This window comes from Acinonyx jubatus, chromosome C2 (genome assembly GCF_027475565.1).
Source record: "Acinonyx jubatus isolate Ajub_Pintada_27869175 chromosome C2, VMU_Ajub_asm_v1.0, whole genome shotgun sequence".
Lineage (NCBI taxonomy): Eukaryota > Metazoa > Chordata > Mammalia > Carnivora > Felidae > Acinonyx > Acinonyx jubatus.
This window is the reverse complement of record NC_069384.1, coordinates 145796900-145814898: the sequence shown is the minus strand read 5'-3', so window position 1 is coordinate 145814898 and position 17999 is coordinate 145796900. Positions and strand designations below refer to the sequence as shown.

General features: G+C 47.7%; 1 protein-coding gene across 2 annotated transcripts in view; it reads right to left on the bottom strand.

Annotated features, from left to right (window-relative positions):
* The window catches only part of CMTM7 (CKLF like MARVEL transmembrane domain containing 7), a 49392-nt gene extending 33012 nt beyond the window's left edge, over positions 1–16380 (bottom strand). Inside the window, exon 1 of one of the 2 annotated variants that reach the window (XM_027040844.2) lies at positions 16152–16380. In XM_027040844.2, the coding sequence (XP_026896645.1) occupies positions 16152–16340 (189 nt within the window). In that variant the 5' untranslated portion in view covers positions 16341–16380. The remainder of the gene's footprint in view (positions 1–16151) is intronic. The other variant, XM_027040843.2, reaches the window with a different exon arrangement.
* Between the last annotated feature and the right edge of the window lie 1619 nt (positions 16381–17999).

Genomic DNA, 17999 nt, shown 5'->3' with positions numbered 1-17999 from the left:
AAGTGATGTGAAAGAAGTCAGAACTGGGCAACAGGACAGGGTGATGGGGTTAGGGTGGTGTTAGGGGGATGACTTCAGATGGGGCCTTTGGAGAAGACCCCTCAGAGGCAGGACAGGAAGTGGTCCAGCGGGGAAGCAGGCAGTCTCCACACATGGATGTTTCCTTATCTATAAAATATGAAAAACAGGGCCTTGGAGCCTCCACACAGAGCTGACAGAAAAGGCAAGAGTAGAGAATCCTGCCTCTTCAAAGCTTCAGACAGAAGTGACAAGTACCTCTTCTACTCTTATTCCTTTGGTGAGAACCCGTGGCACAGCCTGGCTGAAACAGAGACGGCGGGAAACGTCTGGCCGCACAGCTGTCAACCAGGAACAACCCCACACTGTGAAAGAGGGAGCACGAGTTTTTGGTGAACTAAATATCCGTCATCGAGTGGAACCCTGTATGCAGTATCCAACCGCATAACTACTGTGAATTCAGACGCTTGGCGCGAAATAGGAAAAACAGTACTTAGATGATAGGGTTGTCAGGAAGACTGAATGAGGCAATTCATGTCAAGTTCATAGAACTGGACTTGGTAGGTGATGGGTCTTCAATACATTTTAGCCATTGCCCCAAGGATGTGATATTTGAGGTAAGTCTGTATGTTTTCCTTCCTTCCTTCGTTCCTTCCTTCCTTCGTTCCTTCCTTCCTCCCTCCCTTCCTTCCCTCTCCCTCCCTTTTCTTTCTTTTCTCTTTTCTTTTTTCTTCCTTCCTTCTTTCCTTCCTCCCTTGCTTCCTTCCTTCACTAGGACATGCAGTCCAGCTCAACGTGAACTACTATTAACTTCAGATAGGAAGTTTGCAGAAGAGTCTTTTGTGAAAGCAAAAGCACTGAAATCAAGATAAGGTGTGCCATGGTCCAAATGTGTCTCCTTCTCCCTCTTCTGTGTCAACTACAGCCACAAAATACTGCCCTCCATACCAACTTTAATGTCCAAGGATGGGGTTGCTCTGTCCTGGACTCTTTAGAAATATCAAGGTCGTGAAAGACAAGAACGTATGTTCCAGACTGAAGGAGATTAAAGAGACAGGACAAATGAATATAACTCATGATCCAGGATGGGACCCTAGACCAGAAAAGGGACATTAGTGGGACAACTGTGAAATCTAATTAAGGCTGGTAGGTTAGATAATAGTCTGGTGTTGTTCATTTCCTGATTTAGGTAACTGTACTGAAGTGATGTAAGAGAAGGTCCTTCTTAGGAAATGCACACTGAAGAACGCTGGACAAAAAAGCATTATGCCTGCAACTTACTCTCAGCTGATTCAAAGAAAAAATAATATGTACATAAATGGAAAATGATTAAACAAACATATTAAAAGGTTAACCGTTAAGAGGCGTTAAGCATCCGACTTCGGCTCAGGTCATGATCTTGCGGTTCGTGGGTTCGAGCCCCGCGTCGGGCTCTGTGCTGACAGAGTTTGGAACCTGGAGTCTGCTTGGGGTTCTGTGTCTCCCTCTCTCTCTGCCCCTCCCCCGCTCACGCTCTGTCTCTCAAAAATAAATAAACATTAAAAAAAACCAAAAACGTTGGGGTGCCTGGGTGGCTCAGTCTGTTGAGTGACCGACTTCAGCTCAGGTCATGATCTCATGGTTTGTGAGTTCGAGCCCCGTGTCGGGCTCTGTGCTGACAGCTCAGAGCCTGGAGCCTGCTTCAGATTCTGTGTCTCCCTCTCTCTCTGCCTCTCCCCCACTCATGCCCCGTCTCTCTCTGTCTCAGAAATAAATAAACATTTAAAAAATATATTTTTTAAAAGATTAACAGTTGAGAACCTGGGGGAAGGGTATATGGGGGGGTGTCTCTGTACTGCTCCTGCAAAGTTTCTATAAATCTGGAATTATTTATAAATAAAAAATTACAAAAGTATATATATATATATGTATATATATATATACACACACACACACACACACATATATAATTTAGAGACTTAAATCATTGGGCACTTCTACAAACATTTTTAACAATATCAACTATTTCACAAGCAGATTAGGCAGGGCTAATTCAACTGCCTTAATACATATTTGGGGGGCTGCAATACCTTTAAAGATTCTACTAGAATGCTGTAAAATTTATTTGGCAATCTAATGGTTCAGGGGAACTGGGGACACGTCGTTCAATGCCCACAGAAAGCCAGAAGCAGCTCTTCTTTGGAATGTACTTTTCATCTTTTGTCTCTACTCCGCCATCTGAGAATGACTCTCTGATGTTCTCTTCATGTTTGCTCTGTCTTTAGGGTTCTGCTTTTCTCAGCAGAAATTCAAGGACTGCTTCTCTTTTTGAATACGCTATTAAGGAAAAAGATGTACCAAAATAAAGAAGATTGAGATATAACTGTCATCCAGAACAGCAGAGGATGGCCATCTCTTCTCTGAAACACTGTTCCTGCAAATGAGCCGTTGCTACTCAAAGGAGAAAATATTCAGTGTCTACGACCCACTATGTGGAGGATTTCTAGAATCTGACCAAAATGGAAAGTCTTGAACGGGTTGTACCAGTTTCCTGCAGTTGTTGTAAAACACCACAATAAAGGTGGTGGCTTAGAATAACAGAAATTCCTTCTTTTACAAGTCTGTAAGTCAGAGGTCAAAATCAGTACCACTGGGCTTAAATTAAGGTGTTGGCAAGACTGTGCTCTCTCTGGTCACTTGAGGGAGAATCCATTCCTTGCTCCTTCCAGCCTCTGGCAGCTGCCCTGGTGTTCCTGGGCTCATGGCCACATCACTGCAATCTCTGCCACATCTTCACATCACTGCTGGAGAAGGTCATCAAACAGATGTGACCACCAGCTGACCTGGGAGCTGGACCTGGGTCCTCAGAGGTCCTCACTGCCTCCCCCGTACCATCCTTGGAACTTGGGGTTCTGCTTGCCTTTCGCACTCCCAGAGGCTACTCCAAGGACCGTCTTGAGATAGTGATGCAACGTTGAGAACACCTGCACAGTGTATGTGACTGAATGCAGTTAACGCCTCTATGGAAGCTTTTAAGATTTGGTGGGCATGCGCAGGAATCCATTCATCTTACTGCCGCCCAAGGCAAGCCTTGTATGTAAGTTCCCTTTGCTTATTAAATGTGCCGCCTTGTTGGTCTCTCCCTGCCTTCCCCCTATGAGGGACTGGTTTCAGATTACACCTGGGAAGCACCAAGAAGGTTTCAAACCAACACTCCCCATCACCTCCTTGGTGGGTCTCTTTCAAAAACACCTGTCATTGGATTTAGAGACCTCCCAGGTAATTCATATCATCATTTCAAGACCCTTAACTTAACTACATCTGATAAAACCCTTTTTTCAAATAAGGCCATGTTCTCAGGTTCCTGGGATTAGGATGTGGACACAGATTTTGGGGGTCATCATTCAACCCACTACAATTGGAAAGCCATTTTTCATCCCTAAACCACACTAAGACAAGTGTATGTTGAAGCAGCGATCGCATCCCTAAATATGGGATTGATGTCACCGTAAGTGGTGAGAGTAAGCTTACAGCCAGCAAGGGGACCCCTATTAGACACAAGGGGTGCATACTGTGCTGCAGAGTTTCATTCTCTGTCTGAAGTGAACAGGACACACTGCTCAGTGACAGTGACACTTGACAAACCCTTGTAAAACCAATGTCACATTGTCAATACAAGGGTTAGTGGTGTCTCTTTTACCTTTTCCAAGTGAAACTCACAACCGTCTGTGTCAATAAGGCCTCACCTCAGAAATCAAATTTCTTTTCTCCAGGAAACTTTCTCTGTGGTTACATTCTTAAGTCCTTCCCAGGAGTTAAAACAGATACGGTCAGGTTATTCATACTACCATGACATTGCTTCTGAGTCCCTTGTAAAAGGTTACAGAAATAATTTTGCTCCGTTATTGATTTTTATTTTCCATGCAGTACACGCTGATTTGCTTTCTTCTCCCCTTGTTTCAAGTGGGAGTTAAAAAATAATGACATGACTCTTTAAGTGGACGGCAAAACGCAACATCAAAAGTCCTGGGTGATCTGAAAGGCTGAGCAGCCTGGCAGAGATCCAACGGGACTGGGCAAGAATATTGATAAACCAGTTTTGCGGGTGGAAGGAGTCAGGTTTGTTAAGTCCCCAGACTGCATCCGCTTCGAGCCTCACCAGAGATCGGAAAGACGGAAGCAATTCCAATGTTCCTAAGGAACACAAGCGGGCACTCCATTGGTGCGCTGCTCAACGGCGCTACCTTTAACCAGGTCAATGCACCACTGCCCAGGTACTGCAGGGGGCGCTGCTGCTAACTCCTCCCACCTGCAAACCCTGTGCCAATGATCTTGCCCTCTACAGCTACAGCTGTCTGGCTCAGAGGTCCCTGGGAGTTTACTCCCTTCCCTGGTCTGTGGCCAATGAGGGGTACAAAAGCCCAGCTCCAGTGCCTCCAAACAGGGGAATCTGTGATGCCCCTCACTTTCCAGAGGTCCCTGCAAGATCAGGCTGAGGCTTAGACTTCTAAAATCCACCTTTGTCTAGCTCCTTCTGCCTGCGCCTGCCTCCCAGACTGAGAAAACCATGTGCACAAGAACATCTCTAGCTCTACTTCTAGGGAAGCTGATTTCAACACCCACCCCCCCACCATGATGGATACTGGGAAATTCTAAGAAAAATGCTGGTCACACAAGTTTTGTTCCCTAGACTTCTCTGGTTCTTAGTATCTTAAAGTTAAGTGGAACTCTGAACACCGAACACTAAGTAGAGTCTTCCTCAGTCAATGGATGTGGAAGATCCCTGAAACCCTGCGGAAGAAGATCACAAGGTGTGGTCTGCAAATCTGAGTTGCAGGACAGATGAAAAATTCCCAAGATGAGGCAACACTTGGTCCGGAAATTCTATTTTTAGGGATTTTTCCTTCTGATATTCTTGTACACATTCAAAACTACGTTATGTACAAGGGCATCCACCATAGCCCTGAGAAAACAAATCATGATAAATAACCTAAATGCTGTCAGTGGGGGACTCGTTTAATAAATTATGGTAAATCCATTCTCTGTAAGGCAATGCAGCTGTTAAGGAGAATGAGAACACCTTCTGAACGGATGTGGAATTATATCCAAGATGGAAAGTTAAGTAGTGAAAGTACAGACCAGTGTGTATAAGTATGTTCCCATCTGGGGTGAGAGGGGGCATACACACACGGAAGCACAAAATAATTCCCGAAAGATGCACGAGAAACTGGGATCACTGGTAGCCTCCAGGGAGGGAAAGTGGAAATTGGAGGACTTTTTGTACTTTTAAAATCTTTTTTTTTAAATACAATTTATTGTCAAGTTGGCTAACACACAGAGTATACAGTGTACTTTTAAAATCTTGATCATGTTGTCTATTTTTTAAAAAGTAAACATAATTTGGGGTGCCTGGGTGGCTCAGTTGGTTAAGAGTCTGACTTTGGCTCGGGTCAGGATCTCATGGTTTGTGAGTTCAAGCCCCACATCTGTGCTGACCTGTCAGCACAGAGCCTGGAACCTGCTTCAGATTCTGTGTCTCCCTTGCTCTCTGCTCCCCGACCCCCAACTCGTGCTCTGTCTCTCTCTCAAAAATAAACATTAAAAAAATTTTAAAAAACCCATAAACATATTTTTAGCAATTACACAGCCATACTTTCTGTTTGGATCAGGGTTTTTATTTTTTAGAATGACTCCGGCGGGCGGGGGCGTGGTGCCCGGGTGGCTTAGTCAATTAAATGTCCGGCTCTTGATCTTGGCTCAGGTCATGATCTCACGTTTCATGGGTTCGAGCCCCACAACGGGCCCTGCACTGATGGCACGGAGCCTAGTCGGGATTCTGTCTCTCCTTCTCTCTGCCCCTCACCTGCTTGTGCTCTCTCTCTCTCTCAAAATAAATAAATTAATCTTAAAAAATCGTTCTGGGAGGGGACCCTGGAGGGGAACAGGATGGCTGGGAGATAGAGGCAGTTGTTACAAGCCTAGAGGCTGCAGAGAAGGCCCCGCATGTTTCCTCACCTATAAAATGGGAATACCGGCACCTAGAAAGGCTGTAATGCTGGGTGAGTTCTTGCATACCAAGCATGCGGCACAATGCCCAGAGCAAGAGCTCAACAGGTTTACTCCACAGGAATTCATTGATGTAGGGCCACAGCCCATGTACGAATTACCCGGTTTATTATAAGAATGGCAACGCACCTTCTGCTTTCTGCACTGCTGCTGCCCCATCTTTCCTTGCCAAGGAACGGCCACAAGAGTGCCAGATCTGATGCAGGATACATGGGTGCAAGAGTATGTACCACTGTGTAACAAATGACCACAAACTAAGTAGCTTAAAAGAACACTTAGGCTCCCAGGCGAGAGTCCTCTGCTCTAGGTCTCAAAAGGCTGCAGCCATGATGTTGGCCAGGCTGGATTTTATCTGAGGCCTGGGGTCCTCTTCCAAGGTCACATGATTGTTGGCGGATTTTAATTCCCTGCTGAAACAGAGGTCTTTGGTTTTTTGTTTTTCTGGCCGTCTGCTGAGGGCTGCTCTTAGATTCCAGACACAGCCCATAGGTGCTGGGCAGGTGGCCCTCTGCCAGGCTCTCGCCCAACTCCCTCAGCAGCGTTTACTTCCCAGGGCCAGCAGGAGAATCTCCCTTTTTGGGAAGGACCCAGTACCTCCTTTAAGGACTTTCACATGATTAAGTCAGGCCTACCTGGAGATGATCTCCTTTTGATTAACTTGGAATCAACTGATTTAGGACATTAATTACATCTGCAACATCCATTCACCTAGGCATCGGACATGACATAACCATGGGAATAATATCCATCACCTTTGCTATACTGTCTTGGTTAGCAGCAAGTCACAGGGCCGTCCCACGCTCAAGAGGAAGGAATTACACAAGGTTGTGACTCACTAGGGGTCACCCTATGGCACGTCTGCCACAGTGGGCTAGCCCGGGGGGTCTGCTCACTCCACATGGAGAGATGGCACACCACCATAGAAAGGCTAGTCCTTGGCCTTACCCGGGTTCGAATGCTGGCTCCAGAATTTAATGGGTATTTTCAACGTTGGGCAAGTTACAAAACCTCTCAGCCTCCGTTCAACCAAAAAAAATGGAAGATAAGTAATACAGAGCCACTAACAGGGTTAAAAGCAAAGGGAAACTGCCTGTAGAATTGCCTGACACAGTAGAGCAGATACTCGCACCTTAGTTCCCCTCTGTTCCCAACCCTTCCAGGAGGAACTTGTGACTTAACAAACGAGAGTAGTAAACGATGGATTCCTCTTAAGCCTTCCAGCAGCCCTGTGGGTAACATGTGAATATGCTTTCTAAAATACTATACACACACTGTCCGATACCCCAGTGAGGGGTTTTCCCTTGTCTGGCCGATTTCATCTCTGGCAAAGGGTGAAACCGCCTCTAAGTACCCACTGTTGCTTCTCACAGCACCTCCTTTCAGATCGGCCACAGCCTGCCCACCAGCGAGAAGCCAAATGGATAAATTATGATACAACCAAACAAAGGACTCGGATGCAGGTATCACATCTCTTTCAAACAGATTTAATGACAAAGGAAAATACTCATGGTGTATTGACATTGAAAAAGAAAGGACCCCAAATTGTCCTTTGATGAGCTCAAGATCTGGACTCAAAACTGCCTAGTTCCAAAACCCAGCTTCACTCTTTACGGCTATGACTTTGGGCAAGGTACCTAACTTCCCCGTGCCTCAGTTTCCTCATCTATAGAATGCAGATAATGACAGGACCTACTTATCATGGGGATGAAATGAGGTAACACATGTAGAACATCTAGCCTCGTGGCTGCTACCTAAGGAAGTCAATGAGTGATAAATGCTATTATTATTATTATTATTATTATTAAAGTACCACTTTTATCATTGGGGAGGAAAAGTTAAAAAAAGACTTCCTCAGGGGAGCCTGGATGGCTCAGTCCGTTAAGCATCCAGCTTCAGTTCAGGTCATGATCTGATGGTTCATGAGTTTGAGCCCTGCATCAGGCTCTGCACTGACAGTGTGGAGTCTGTTTGAGACTCTCTCTCTGCCCCTCCCCCGCTCCTGTTCTTCCCTCCCCCCCAAAATAAATAAACTTTAAAAAAAAAGGCTTCTTCATAAACAATTACTAGCATTGCTGCTGAATAAAGAAAACCTATGAGGAAAAGTGAGTAAATACACATTGAGGTCACACGATAGTAGTTCCAATTTACTCTGTTCCAGCAGGTTCCAATTTACTCTGTACCTGAAAGCATTTAATTAATTACTCTTTTTCCTGCCTTCCCATCCCCTTCTGAAGGAACTGCGTTTTCTCGATCTTTAAAAATTTGGATAATACCGCTCTTTCACAGCAATCCTTTCTGTGGGTAATATGTGGAAACCACTTTACAGAAAATTTCTCCTCCTCTATCAATCCACCTATCCTTCTAGCTATCTAAAGAAGGAAATAAAACAAAAAAAAAAGAGTGTGGCCGCTCCAGGAAAAGGAAGGGTCATTTCATCATCACTGCTGATTAAAACACAAGCCAGCTGAACTCCGTTTTCTGCAGAGGCTGAGTAGCTCCTCTGTTCCTGATTTCCACCAGGGAGCTGGGGTGGGCCGCCGTGGTGGGGAGAGATTCCTTCCCGTCCTCCTTTCCTCCAGGAAGCCCCTGGGGCTGCTGAAGCACCGGCAGCCAGGACCTGGCTCTGGGCCAGGCCACCGATGCCAGGAGTTGCCGAGGCCCCAGCGAGGAACGCCAGAGAGTGAGCAGCCGGCGAGGGCGACGCTGAGCCAAACTGGTGACAAAGACGGCGAGCATGTGGCAGGCGGCGGGTCAGAGGGAGGCTCCCCTGGGCAGCACGCCTGGGCCAGCGCGGGGAAGGCAGATGGCAGGGGGAGGAAACAGATGGGTGTCCAGTGGCGCTGGGCAGGAAGCCTGAGAATGGGGGGCGGGGGCTGGGAGGAAGGGAGCAGAGAAGCCCTTCGCTGACACATCGATGTAACTAAATACGCCGACCCACACAGGGAGTCCCCACGTGAGGCCCCGGATTGCCGTGGAGGGTCTGGAATGCCCACTGTGACGCCCGGAAACCTGGGTGACTCCCGCGGGACCGCACGCACGCACCCACTCATGCTCCCCAGTGGCCTTCATCAGCACCGTCTCCTTTGGCCGCCGGTTCCCAATCGGGGGGCAGGTGGTTTTTAGGGGGCTCTGGAGGGGAATTCTTGCCAGTAGTTAAGAAATCTACATACTCTGCAGCCTGAATAAATAGGTGTGGTAAGATCATTCTTCAAATTTATGCACATGCTGGTCCCATTACTTAAATACAAGTGCATTTAAAAGCACTACAGAATCGGGGCGCCTGGGTGGCTCAGTCGGCTGAGGGTCCGACTTCGGCTCAGGTCATGATCTCGCGGTCCGTGAGTTCGAGCCCCGCGTGGGGCTCTGTGCTGACAGCTGGGAGCCTGGAGCCTGCTTCGGATTCTGTGTCTCCCTCTCTCTCTGACCCTCCCCCGTTCATGCTCTGTCTCTCTCTGTCTCAAAAATAAATAAAAAAAAATTTTAAAGCACTACAGAATCTTCTAGCCCATCGATGTCATTGTTCCTTTTCCAAACCATCAGACACCAAAAATACCATCACAACTTAAAATATTACCATCACATTCGGCTCCTGGAAATTTCTGGATGATAAAGGGACATCCAATAATTTCTAGATATTAAGATGTTCAGATAATTGTTTAATGTCACCATGCTCTGAAGGGCAAGAAGCACTTCATTTCCTCTCTGTAAAAGGTCACTGCCATTTATCCTGAGGGAGAGTTTACAGATTTGTACACCAGGATGTCTCTACAAGGAAGTTCACCACAGACTTTTCCTACATCGACGGAATCGGGAGTTTTTTAAGCCACAAAAAGGGGGAGGGGGCTGGTCACACAGACAATAGCACACCTATGACTGACTACAACAATGCTGTTAAAAACCAAATCGCACAGGGCACCTGGATGGCTCAGTCCATTAACTTCAGCTGAGGTCATAACCTCACGGTTCGCAAGTTCGAGCCCCGTGTGGGGCTCTGTGCTGACAGCTCAGAGCCTGGAGCCTGCTTCAGATTCTGTGTGTGTGTGTGTGTGCATCTCTCTGCCCCTCCCCCACTTGCTCTCTCAAAAATAAACATAAAACAACAACAACAACAAATTGCAGGCAATCATTAAGTGACACGAGAAAGCATTCATCACATTTATGCAAAACAAATTTTTACAAAATAGGTACAGATCATCCTAATTTTCTAAACAAAAAAAATAGAACAACCTCAAATTGTACACGTCTACTATGAAACCGCATAAAATTTTTCTTAAAACGCTAATCTTGGAAAACAGAGTCTACTACTTTCTTTTTTGTGTTTCCCCCAATTTAATGAGCAAGCATTACTTGTGCCATTGGGAATAAACCCCATAACTTGTTATGTTTTATCGTAGTTTCCTGTTCTTGGATCAGGTTTGGGTTGGGAGTGAAAGAATCTTGGCAGTGAGGTCCCTTGCTGCCTTTAACCCTCCGGCTTCCAGGAAGTAGGACATGAGTGTGCAGACTGCATTTGGGACCCAAATCTGGTGCTCTCCCCTGCTACACAGACCTAAAGCAGAACAAAGAGGGGTGGATCGTTCTGGGTTATGCTGGGTCATTCTCCACACATAAGTCTATTCACGGCTATACCAGAGGCTGAGCTCCCCTGCAGTCCAATTCTATTTGGTAACTGGGCTGTGAATTTCCAGAGTGAAGTCCACAGTTGCCCCAGCCTGCTAGAGGGTATTTAGAATGCTCTCATGCCAGAAAACTTAGTGTGCTCTCCCCAGATTCACACACCCACTCAGCTTCCACCCAGCCTGCGTAGTAGGTTCCTTTAATCTTATTTCAGATAAAACATCTCTTTAGGATACTAAATATTCGCAATGCCCTCATGACTATCCTGAAATGAGTAAAATGTACACATAAAATGATCCTAATCCTTGACAACCAAAAAGGAGTTTCCATCAAGTTCCAAAATAACCTCTAGGGGGCAGTACAGCCCTGGTTTGAAACCCACTTCAACAGCGATCGTGACGTGATGCCTCCCTGATATTCTTAGATTAAGGATCCTAGGATGATCTGGCAGGCCTTGCATATTTCTCGTCTCACGCAAACCACTTCCACCTTTGTTCCTTCCCCTCCAACCACAGCAATACTCCTTTCTCTAGACTCAGAGTCATGGTCTGTGCTTTTCCTTCTTCTGGTAATGCCGTTCCCTCATCCTTCAAATACCCCTTCCTTCAAGAAGCCCCTCCTTATCTCCCAGACAGGTCAGACTCCTAGTTAATTCTCTTTGATACTGAGTGCCTCTTTTTCAGAGCTTTTGTCCCAGTTTATGGTTATAGATTTATAATCATTTTATTAATGTTTATTTTCCTATTTGAGTATTAGGAGGAGGACAGGGGCTGATCTGCCTTATTTATTTGCTCTTCTTTCCACAGTATTCTAGCATACGATAGGTGCTCAAATATTTGCTGAGTAAATAACTGGAACTTCTGGAAGACATTTAAGTTTCCATCTTTGCTGCTTGTGAAACCACATTCTGATCCTCCTTCCATATGGTTCTGCAAATGTCACAGTCCTTGATTCCCTGCACAGGCAGAAAGTTGTCTAGTTAACTGCTGTATTCCGCACGCCTCACATGAGAACACAGCAGATTTCTAATAAAAGAGATGACACCTCTTTCTGGACGTCAGGGGTACAGAGGTTAATAACTGCCCAAGGACTGACTCACATCCTGCTGTATTTTCTTCCATTCCACCACCCCCAACATATCCCTTGTCTCCAACTTAAACATGCTGAATAAAGGCAGTAGAGAGGGAATAGGGTGCTCCTGACCTCACAAACCCATACTCCTCTCTCCAGATTCAACTCAAATGTAACCTTCATCTTCAAGCCTCCCCCCTTCCTTCCTAACTGTAGGCAACCATCAGAGCTTTAACCTCCCAACCAGTCAGTTCTGGGGCTTGTCTGTCACCTCAATGAAACCACAGACTTTCTTGAGGGCAAGGGCTTTGTCACAGCCTCCTGCTTCTGCAGAAATGAATATGAACTCTTAAATATATGCGGAACAAATGAACTGATGAGGAACGTTGGCGAGGTCACATACAGGAGCACCTGGACCCCTTCAGCGTAGGGCCCCTGCCCGCCCCCCCACAAGGCTCTTCAGCTCAGATTCTGTGAGGTCGGCAGGTGGACGCTCCTTCCTGTAGTAGTGGATACGGGGAGACACCAGGGGGATTTCCTATAGCCGTGGCCCTCCCACACCCAGTGGCTTCATGCAGAGTACCCCGCTCCAAACTCTCCCTGGATCTATTTCTTTTTAACAGCTTTCCCGAGACTCAATCCACACATTTGAGGTGTATGATTCAATGGTTTTCAGTATACTCACAGGCCTGTGCAACCATCACCATAATCCGTTTTAGAACGTTCTCACCAACCCAAAAAGAAACCACCTACCTCTCAGCAGCCACTTCCCAAAGCTCCCAAACTCCCCAGCTCTAAACCACTAATCTATTTTCCGTCTCTATCAATTTGCCTGTTCTGGACATCCCATGTTAAGCGGAATCATATAATATGCGGTCTTTTGTGTCTGGCTTCGTCCACTTAGCATGTTTTCAAGGATCATCCATGTTGTTCGTTCCTTTTCCTGCTAGTATTCCATCCTATGAATAGACCATGGTTTTTTTCATCCCTTCATCAGCTTACGGATATTTGGGTTGTTTTCACTTTCTGGCTATTATCAAGAATGCTGCTATGAACCTCTCCGTACAAGTTTGTGGGTGGACGTGTGTCTTTACTTCTCTTGAGTATATACCCTGGAGCAGAAATGTTGGATCACGTGGCACCTCCGTGTTTAATAGTCCGAGGAGCTGCCAGACTGTTTGCCAAAGTGTCTGCACCATTTTACATTCCCACCAGCCAACTGGCAACGTAGGAGGGTTCTGATTTCTTCACATCCTCCACGTCATACTTATTAGTATGGCGGCTTATTAGCATGTCTTTTTTCTTGTTGCCATCAGACTGAAGTGGTATTTCACTGTGGCATCGATTTCCCCAGATCTATTAACAAGCAATAACTGTGCGGGGTCTTTGGGGACATGAGGTTAGTCAGGCCTGGGTTGGCCCCACCTCTGCCGCTGACAGCTGTGTGACCTTTACTAGTTTAACCTTTCAGTCAGTTTCCTCTTTGTCAAAACATGGTACTTCGCTGGATTCTTACAGTTAATGACACATACATGGTATATAGTGTAGAATCCCTAGTGCATTATTAAGCAGTAGGACCCAAAAAATATAGCTATTAACAACAACAAAGAAACACAGTTCTCTAGGGCCGAAAACTGTGACGGTCTCTAGTTTAAAGAGGAAGACCAAAGAAAGTCAACTATCGTGGCCACGGGATTATAAAGATTCACGCAAGTGACGTGCCAGGTACCAACATTCACTGTGAACTCGCTTTCCTCCTATTTTCTCTCCTCAGGTTCTGGTAGCGGTGGAGATTCAAAGCAAGATTCAAAGCAAGGAAAGCAAGTTGTTCTCAAAGACAACAGCCTTTTCAATGGTTTCTTAAAGTAGTATGTTGACAGGTCTGTTGAGCAGACCATGAGGAAAACACTTTACGGGAAGTGTAGGACATAAAGGTCAGCCTACTCAGGATGCAAGTGAGACACCAAGAGTCAAAATCAGAGACCCATGGATACAGTGTCCAATTGTGGCACCACCTCAGCTGCCATCTGCCCTTCCCCCGGTGCTGTTAACTCTTGACCCTGCACGCGTGTTCCAGCAAAGAAGACAAGAGAACATCAGATGTCTACACAGGCACCCCAGAAGAGAGAAAGAGGAGGAGAATGGGGAAGAGTGAGACAAGAGGCCCAGCTAGACAACCCTAAATAGTCTCTCTATTGTAACAGGACCACCCTGCAAGGGCAAGTTTACTTTCAAGGGGTCTGTTCAAACCAGCCTGCAATCACCGGGGATCTCCAGGGGAGGAAGAAAGCATAAGAATCCGGCGAAGAAGGTTTTAAAAGAGGCAGAGAAGCATCTCTCCAAGTCTTTGTTCTCTTCTATGGAACAACAGGCCCGATGACTGTCACCTGCAACCTGGCATAAGGGCCACAGGCAAGAGCCTAGTTGAGGAGCTTACAATGAAATGGAACTTTCTCTTCTCCACAGACATTATGCCCCAAACTCATGGACCAACATGGAGCCTTCTTAACCCCATTACCTTTGTCCATCAAACTCGTGGACCAGATGAAGGGTTTGATCCCAATTTTTGTCCACTGAACTCATTATTGATTCATGGTATCTCTTCCAGTGCCGCATTAGGGTCTGTCTCACCCCACCCATCTTTTAAGAATGAAGAGGTAGGCTGGTCCCCTCTATTTAGCTGATTAGAGGTCTTACCGTGAGCCAAAACATGTCTTGCTCAAAATCAACACTGCTCAGAACAATTTGTTGTTGTTATTAGTAGTAGCTAATACTTCCTAATTTGGGGTCCATCTAGACACCTTTCTTAGAGAAAAGGGAACTCAGTCCCCCTCCCTTCAGATCTGGCCCGAGCAGGAAATGACAGCCCTCTGTACACACACCAGAATACCAGTGGTATGGATTCAAGGGCAGCTCTCACTCTGTGTCCAGCCCCACCTTAGCAGACGCCAGCTTCTGGATGCGTAACCTTGTTCCTATTCCCACATCCCTTTGTCCACATCCCTGTTCAAAACTACCCTGCCCCCTCCCCCAACTCTTGCTGCAAACATTACGAGTGGAATCACAAACAGCCCAACCTAGTTTCAAAACATATTAAACAAATGGGAAAGGTGTTTAAGATGAAATTTTGTTTAAAGAAGAAATGGGAAAAAAGAAAAGAGTGGGGAACAAGAGAACAGACCAGACAATATCAACTTTGGTGGAAGGTTCCTGTCACTGCACTGGTCATACTCAGACCTCAGAACCTCCAGCCTGCCTACCTATCTCCACAGGTGACTCTGGCTCCCCCAGTGAGTTACAGTAATACCCCCGCCCCCCCCCCCACAGTTTTGCTTTCTGTGAGTTAGGTTACCCACAGCCAACCATAGTCCTGAAGCAGATGGCCCTCTGCTCTGCTGATTAATCAGAAGATCAACAGCAGCCTAATGCGATGTCACAATGCCTACATCATTCATCTAGCTTGATCTCATCGGGCAGGCATTTCAATCATGTCACATCATCACAAAAAGGGTGATTACAGGACAGTAAGGCATTTTGAGAGAGAGAGACCACATTCACATACTTTTTTATTACAGTATATTGTTATAATTGTTCTATTTCACTACTAGTCATTGTTATTAACCTCCTACTATGCCTAATTGATAAATTAAACTTTATCATAAGTATGTATATATAAGGGGAAAAAAACAGGAAAGACAGGGTTGGATACTTCCTACAGTTAGTAGGGAGACTAGTGCGCAGGCTCCACAGAAAGGACGTTCCCCACTGATCCTCCGCCTTCCGGCAGACCCCCTAGACATGGAGGCTCCCTTGAACTTGAGAGGTCAGGGGTCCAGAACATTTGCCCGGAGGGTCCCAATTCCTCTGGCCTACCATGGAACTGAGAACTTCGGACCTCCTCCTCTCTGTGAAACTGCGTCCTGAGCAGTGGAGCCCTGTGCCCTGGGGTGGGAGGAAGAGGAGGCCTCCAGGGGGAGAAGGTCGGGTTGCGCCGCCTCAGCGCGCCGCCTGGGCCACTCTTCCACCCCCGGCTCGGGTGCGAAGCGGCGCGGCCCAGAGAAGAGGAAGGAAGACGAAAAGCAACTTTTGCCTGGGGTTTCTGTCGGAAAGCGGGTCGGGGCCCGCAGAGGGGTGGGTGGAAAAACTTGGGACCTTTGGAGATACGGGTCCGCGGGAGCAACGGTGGCGCCGGGGCTGAGTTCCAGGGCCCGCGCAGCGCAAGCAACTTTCCGAAGCCCTCCCCGAACTTGCCGGTGGCGGCGCAGTCCCCCGCCCCGCCCGCGGCGCGATGCTCCGGCGGGCCCCGCCCGGCTCCCGCCGCCCGGCGCGCCACCTCCCGGGTCCCCTTCCCGCCCGGCCTCTCCAGGAGCCCCCGGCCCCGCGCCCCGGGCCTCTCTTACCATCTGCGCCACTTTCAGCAGGGCCCCATAAGTGCGGGGGTAGACGGGGTCCAGCGGCCCCTCCGAGGGCCTCGCGCCGGGCTGCCCGGCGCCGGCCCCGGACCCGCCACCGCTGCTGCACGTGGTGCGGACGAGCCCGGCTCCCTGCGACCCCGCGCCGCCCCTACCCGCCGGCAGCCTCCCCTGCATGGCCCACCGGCCAGAATAGCGGGGCGGGCCGGGGGCGGGGCCGGGGCGGGGCCCGGGCGTGCGGCCGCGGGGCACCGGTGGGGGCGGGGCGCAGGCGTCCGGGGCCCGTGCGGGGACCCCAGTCCGGCCGGACTCGGGCGGGGGAGGGGCTGTCCGGCGCTTTCCGGGGAGGGAGCGGCCTTCCTGCCCTCGGCGCCGCGCGGAAGTTGGACTGGAGGGCGCGGGCCGACGGCGCAGAGGCCCTTACGGAGCGGGGCCACAGCTGGGTCTGAGCCTCCTGGGGTTTCGTGTGGGTGCGGCCGCGTGTGCTGAGAGTACTTGACTGAGGTATGGCTCACACACACTAAAATGCCCGAACCCTGCGGGCTCCGCTCCATTAATTTTCCCGTATGTGTGCACCTGCGTAACCACCACCCGATCACCAGTACCCCCCAAAGATCTCTCGTGCTTCTTCCCAATCTGCCTTCCTCCGTCGCACCCCTTTACCCCCAAGCCTCAGGCAGCCACAATATTCTCCTGCCACTATGGATTTGTTTTGCCTGTTTTTGGACTTGCTCTACTTGAAATAGGACTGAATATTCTCATTTGTGTCCGGCTTTTTTTCACTAAACACAGTGCATTTGAGATCTTCCTGTTATACCTAATAAAACTATGGTGAATATTCAGGTAAAAGGTGTGTGTGTGTGTGTGTGTGTGTGTGTGTGCGCGCGCGCGCGCGCGCGTTCACATAAGCACTCCTTTCTCTAGGGTAAATACCTATGAGAGGATTTACTGGGTCACAGATGAGCCTACATTTACTTCCATTAAACGCTGTGAAACAGGAGCGTCTGGGTGGCTCAGTCGGTTGAGCGTCCGACTCAGGTCATAATCTCACCCTCAATGAGTTCGAGCCCCGCATCGGGCTCTGTGCTGACAGCTCAGAGCCTGGAGCCTGCATCGGATTCCCTGTCTCCCTCTCACTCTGCCGCTAACGTACTCACTTTCTGTCTCTGCCTCTCTCAAAAATAAATAAACATTAAAAAAAAAAGCTGTGAAACAGACATTCAAGTGACATGCTATGTTGCCCCCCTTCTGTGTTATTTTTTGAATGAAGACAGGCCCAAACGGGGCTACGTTAGAGAGATAGGTTATCAATGTTCCCTTTGAACACAGTGTCCCTGTGGCCTAACTTCTAACTTCGTTTGTAAATAACACCAAAACAAATCTGCCTCTCAGAGATTTCTAGGATGCCGGTGCCGTCCTGTTAGAAGACTGTCATCAGTGTGGCAAAGTCCTGATAATTCTAGAATGTGGAGATAATCACACAGTCTCTAGTTTGACCAGCCTCCCAGGTGAATCTAACAAACACTCAAGGCTGAGAACCAGTCATTGCCAAAGTTGAGGCATTTGGTGATTCATTACACTATTTCTTCTACTTTTGTGTACATCTGATAATTTTCATGACCAAAAAAAAATTTAAGTCCAATGTCTGTCTGCTTTTTAGACAATAGTCACAGTACCTACTACCTCAACTTCTTTCTCCATAAAACAAAGATAAGTGTACCTAGGAGCTGCTGTGACAATGCGACAGGCGCACGGGCATTCTGTAACATTCCCAGCTCTATGCCCACAGGCATAAAGTTGGTATTGTGTATCATTTTTTATGCAGATTTACATTTT